Source organism: Siphateles boraxobius, unplaced genomic scaffold (genome assembly GCF_051911475.1).
Source record: "Siphateles boraxobius isolate OS27281-9 unplaced genomic scaffold, OSU_SipBor_1 22, whole genome shotgun sequence".
NCBI lineage: Eukaryota > Metazoa > Chordata > Actinopteri > Cypriniformes > Leuciscidae > Siphateles > Siphateles boraxobius.
Genome location: NW_027508833.1, coordinates 40560781 through 40567338, shown reverse-complemented (window position 1 = coordinate 40567338; position 6558 = coordinate 40560781). Strand labels below are relative to the sequence as shown.

At 35.3% G+C, this 6558-nt stretch overlaps 1 protein-coding gene across 1 annotated transcript; it reads left to right on the top strand.

Moving 5' to 3' along the window:
- Nucleotides 1-283: 283 nt before the first annotated feature.
- Nucleotides 284-3149, top strand: LOC143746437 (GTPase IMAP family member 9-like). The gene is made up of 2 exons (XM_077238232.1): nt 284-388; nt 1150-3149. Exons 1-2 carry the CDS (start codon nt 373-375, stop codon nt 1863-1865), a joined length of 732 nt encoding a protein of 243 aa, XP_077094347.1. The 5' UTR covers nt 284-372; the 3' UTR covers nt 1866-3149.
- Nucleotides 3150-6558: the final 3409 nt, after the last annotated feature.

Sequence of the window (6558 nt, the reverse complement as noted above, 5' to 3'; positions counted from 1 at the left end):
TATCTGTTAATTCACGAAAGCGCTAACACACTTACAAGTTTTACATTACTTTGTTGTTCTTTGTAACAAATATCCACAAAAGACTATGTGGACAATTTTATTGTTAAAGATGGAGAAATGAGTATTAAATATTACTATAAAAACAGATAAAAAACCAACAACAACAACAACAAAAAAACAATTTCAATAGGCATCCGTGTTAAATCAAAATAGATTTAAAGCTTTAGTCATGTGATCACACTTCCTTAACCCAATAAAAGGAGGTAACAGAGGATCGAGAATCACTATGAGAAAGAGAAAGAGAAAAGCACTGCAAAATTAGTGAAGAGATTCTAGAGCAGATCAGAAAACTTTACACGGCTTTGGTCAAAAATGGCAACTATTACAGGTCAGTTCAATTTAATCAAGATTTATCTTTATCTGCAAATAATAACACAATGCTATCATAACAGCTAAATGGAAAATATTCTGCACTGATAAAATAACTTCACTTTTTAGGTGATTGCATGAAAGAAAGATGTTTGATAATATACTAAGAATTCTGTTAAACTATTTAAACCTGATTAAATACATGAAGCAAATAAAATGGCCAGATTTATGCTTACAATATATATATATATATATATATATAACAGTGTAAGAAGTAAACAGAAATGTATTCAAGTGTAACATAACAATATAGGCCTATTGAACATAATATCATTTTATTTATTACAAATATGGTTGGTTCTTTCATAAAGACGTATCAAGCCAAGGCACTCAAGCATATTAGTACATATGAAAAGCTAATGTGCCTTCATCAGGGTGTGATAAGATTAGTTTGTTTGTTTGTTTCTACAAATTACCAGTTGGATCCTGACATTTGTTACCTGGAACATTTTAAATGATGTAATTTTACCTGAGTTGCCCGATCCAATATGTATGGGCCTACAGTCATTTTTATTTGGGAGAATCTAAAAGCTCAGTCTCAATTTAACTTTTAAAGGGCGACACCAAGCCAAATCTCATTACCAAAACTTTACTGTATGATTATATGATCAAGCAAACTTGTGAAATGGATATTGCAGTAAAGGCACAACTGTGCAGTTGTATACTTCACTGCATACTAAAATTTACTATTTAATAAAACAAGTTTCTCTCTTACTTCAGGAAATCTGAGGATTGTGCTGCTGGGTAAAACTGGATCAGGAAAGAGTGCAACCGGAAACACAATCCTGGGCAGAGAAGCATTTCTTGAGGACTTTAATCCAGAATCAGTTACTAAAGAATGTAAGAGAGCAGACACAAGAAAAGGCTCAAGGGTCGTCAGCGTAATTGACACTCCAGGGCTGTTTGACACATGTATGGGTGATGAAGATAAACGGAAGGCTAAAATAGAGAAGTGTCTGAAGATGTCTGCTCCTGGTCCTCATGTGTTCCTGCTGGTCATCAGACTGGATCAGAGATACACAGATGAAGAGAAGAACGCAGTCAAATGGGTTCAGCAGAACTTTGGAGAAGCAGCGTCACGCTACCTCTTCACTCTCTTCACTCATGCTGAATACCTGAAGAATAAAACACTGAAGGATCATATAGAAGAGAATGAAGACCTGCGACAGTTTACTATCAGCTGTGCTGGCAAATATCACTCATTAAACAATGCCAACAGATCGAGTCAGGATCAGGTCACTGAACTGCTGGACAAGATAGATAAAATGGTGGAGAGAAATGAAGGAAAGTACTACATTGATGCCATGTATAGACATGCCCAGAGAAAAGTCACCTGTGAAAAACTAACCAGTGTTTTGTACAGTAATCCGAGAATAATATTACCATCAGTAGTACTACTATTAGCAGCAGTAGTAGCTTTATGGATCATCCGGTAAAATGAAATCCCAAAGTTTCAGGTTGAAAATCATTAGAAGCTTGTCATTTATTCATATATGTATTTGTTTCACTGATGTGTACATTTTAGAAATTCGGACCTTGTCATAAACAATCAGTTTCTTAAAAGGTTTTTAAAAAATGTATTGTAATAACATTGTTTGTTCTCCACATCCTCACTGAAGGTTTTTGTTTGCAGTTAAAATAGCTTCATGTAAAGTTCATTTATCTTTGCTTTATATCTTACTGTAAAACTTTAAAACATTGATTTATAATGGAAATATTATAGTGAATGTAATTTATTAATTTTTGTTGATTTTGTAAAAACATGCTAAATGAAACCAGTACTAGTAATGCACAAATAAATTGTTTATCAGGTTTATAAAATTTGTGAAAAAGATCTTGGAATAAATTTACTTTGTTGTAAGGGTGAGTTCCCTCAACGCTATCTCACGACCAATTTGTACGAATTCATACGAGTGAGTAAAATGTGGCTGATTCGTATGAATTTGTATGCTTTGTCTAAACCCCAGTGACGGTTAGGTTTAGGGGCGGGGTCATACGATACGAATTGGGAAACTCGTAAAATATATATGATTTATCAAAAATCGTTCACATTTGTATGACTGAGGTTGTATGAATTCATACGAATTAACCACCTCGTAAAATTCGTACAAATTGCTGTGAGATCGGGTTGGTTCCCCACAGTGGTTCAGGCTGTTGCAGAATGACTAGAGAAATGTTATCAGCGTGATGGTGTAAAACTGCACATTTCTCATAAATTACCACCCACTGCTACTTATACCAATGACGGAAATAAGTGCAGTTACAATAAACTATGCGGGGAAAACATTGCTATAGTTTGACTAGATTTTATTACAATATGTACACTCTTAGAAGGAATGTGTAAAAACATTATACAAATTATGTGTTGCACTCTAATTTACACATTTTATTTATTAAATCAAAGCTCTTTTACCCATAGTTATGTGTAGTTTTAAAACACAACACATCTTTGTGTTAACCTCAGAGGTATAAGGTGTGTTCGACATCGGCTGGATGTAACCGATCGCGTGCAGGAGCTGAAAACTGAGACGTGAAGTCGGACACTTTCTGCTTCCTGTAGCGACTCTCATCTTGTGTTTGCATACTTTACCACAGCTGAAGTGAAATAAATGCAATATTTCTCAAATACACAGACGTTTCAGATACGTTTCCATTTAAAACTTTATGTATTGCTTAATACAGCATCTGTTTGTACAAAAATAAAGTTCAACATAAGCCTATACTATGAAGTGGGGTGTACATTTTCTTATCAATTTTATTTTGATAAACATGACACAATATAACATCGCGACTTCATGAAAAGAGATTTTACTGTCTCATCCGAGCTCGTGCAGCCGCTCTGGAGAAACTGCGCAGAATGAATCAGCCGCTGTTCTCGAATAGCTATCACAGTACTTTGATGGCATACGTCACAGTCACACGGCGTCAGCGCTGTATCAAGTCGGACAAAATTTCTAAGTCGGCATACACAGGTGTATCCTTTGCAGAAGAGTTTATTGACTAAACGTGACGCACGTATAAATTCACATCGGTCACAATCATTTTAATTTATACTTTACCTTTGCAGTTTATATAAACCACACATCTCATATATTTTAACAGGGTATCTTGCTTTATTATTATTTATTATGAATTTCTTAAATAACCAAACTAATAAAACTTAAGGCCAGTTACTTTGAGCGCTGCTGATGACGCTGTGAAGTGACGCTCGAGTGATCAAGTGTTCCAATGTATAAAAAAAATTTACATTCGATTCCTCCGTCCTCGTTTTATTTCCTTGCAGCCTTCCCTCGCGTCCTACAGAGGGTGGAGCTGAGACGCGAGGAATGGAAATGAGGATGCCCAAATAAGAATTTAGAAGCACCTCTTGTTTCTCGCCTCCTCTTGGTGCAAATAGAGAACTGAGATGGCTGACTTCGATCGGTTTCTGGGTCACAGGCTGGAGGACGGAGGAGCGAGGACATGAGGAAACATCAATTTTGAGTATTGAGAAGCACCCCTGGTCTTGGACGACTTGGCTGTGCTTCCCAAAAGCATTGTAAGCCTAAGTTGATCTTAGAACCATTGCCAACAATAGTCTCTACAATCAACTTAGGCTTACAATACTTTTCAGAAATGCAGCCCTGGTCTTAACTGCACCTCTGGGCTGGATTTCCCGATAACGTTGTCTCTTAGCGCGCTACGTAGACTCTAAAAGTATGACTTTACTAAAGGTATACCATTTCTAGGTGTGTTCCCCGAATTATACTTTAGGAGGCTGCTGAAGATATACCTTCTTAAGTGCCACATTACAGGTGCTGTCCGTGGCGGTTCTGCTGAATCTCTTGATATCGATGTCTCGAGAATCAATTATTCACTCATGCAGGAGCTGATTCACTGCGTTATGTGAGAAGACGGTGTTCTTTGTAAAATAAGCACTTTAGAAATAGTTGAAATTGCATTTATTGCTATTAATGGGATATTATAAAACAATAATCCAAACTACAATAGCCTAGCCTACATATTTTAAAATTGTATCATATATTGTATTGCTGCCAAAATACCGGCCCATTTCAAATGTTTGCATGTTTTTTTCTCTTTCTCCTTATTGTTCGCCGAGTTGGAGCTGTGATGAAATATTGTTCTTGTAAATACTTTCCAGCATTTCCGAAATAAACGTGCACATCATATGTACAGTGCTCGGCAGTGATCAAAAAGGGTTTAAACAGTGAAGTTTGAAGAGATCTCTTCTTGTAAACTTAGAGATGTGGATTCAGCAATTAAATGACCACACAACCTGGTGTTTGACAAAAAACAGTAGGTAATTTGGCTGGGGATTTTTACACGGGTGGTGGGAGAAAAACACTGACATTCTGGATTCGGCCCCATGACCCCATGAGAAACAATTAGGACTGGTAACAAAATAGGGCTGGAAGTATGCTTTCACTGGCCTTAAAGGCTTTTAGAACAAATATTTGCTGTATCGCTGCCATAGTTTGAGCAAATTCCCCTCCACAATCATTCCCTTTAAAAAGACTCCTAAGCCTTTACTGCCTAATGGTTTCCAGCTGATGTACCTTTGGATAATATAATTAAAAAGCTAACAACAATCAGTTTAATGTCAATTTTATTCTTTGCATGAAAACACTTGATTAGTCTAATTGAACACTGTCTGGGTGTATTACAACTTCAGAATTATATTCCTATAGACTGTCAACATTAATAAGGTAAAGCTAAGAGTGGTCCAGACCAACCTTACGAACTTATGACTTACAGAAGGTATACTTAAGTTATTCTTTAAGCTGTACCTTATTGTTAATACGTGTTTCATGAAACGTTTTAAGTTAAGTATACCTTCTGTAAGTCGTATGTTTGGAAGGTTGGTCTGGACTACTCTTAGCTTTACTGTTTTTTGACAAACACAAAGGTCATGTGGTAATTTAATTGCCGTCCAAATCCAAATCTCTGAGTTTACAAGAAGAGATCACCTCAAAATTCACTGTTTAATTATTTTTGCAGAGCACCGTTCGATGTGCACTTTTATTACTGAAATGCTGGAAAGTATTTACAAGAACAATATCTCATCACAACTCCTCAGCGAATAAAAAAACAGGAAAGAGAAGAAAGCACGTAAACAATTGAAATGGGCCGTTATTGTGACAGCAATATATGATACAATTTTAAAAATCTCTAGGCTAGGCTGTTATAGGCTATTATAGTTTGGATTATTTTTTATAATATAGAGTCATAATAAATGCAATTTCAACTATTTATAAAGTGCTTATTTTATAAAGAACACCGTCTTCTCACATAACGCAGTGAATCAGCTCCTGCGTGAGTGAATAATTGATTCTCGAGACATCGATATCAAGAGATTCAGCAAAACCGCCACGGACAGCACCTGTAATGTTGCACTTAAGAAGGTATATCTTCAGCAACTTCCTAAGGTATAGTTCGGGGAACACACCTAGAAATGATTTACCCATAGTAAAGTTATACCTTAAGAGTCTTCATAGTGCGCTAAGAGACAACATTATCGGGAAACGCAGCCCTGGTCTTTAATAGTCTTCGTCTGGGTGGACTTGTCTTGACTACACCTCTGCTTAACCTTCCTGACACATTCACTTTGATGTTATTACTTTATCAAAACTAGTTTGCAAAAAGTTTGTAATTGAAAAAAGTTGAATAACAGTAATCACTTATTGTTACACTTGTAATAGTTACAAAATACATGTATGAGATGATAAAAACATATTCCATTAATCACACCCTGCATGTATTTGCAATGTTAACTGAGAGATAAAAACATTTATTTATTTATTTATTTATTTTTAAAGTGGTTATGTTTAGCTTTGGGGATAGGCTTACTTTATTTGTAAATATTTAATTAACTCTTAATAATAATGCAATTAATGTCCAATAAACGTTGGTTTAAAGCACTAAATAAATGTAATGTTCTCATTCTCCGTGACCTAATCTAAAGTCAGAACTATTTTATTATGTTGCTAACAATGCATTATTTAACTATTTACATATGAGCTAATTAAACAATATTAATTAAATTTGTTTAACTAATTAAACAAATGTTAACTAATGTGTCAATGAATGAATAACTCACTATTTGTATATAGTCTATTAATGTATTAACTA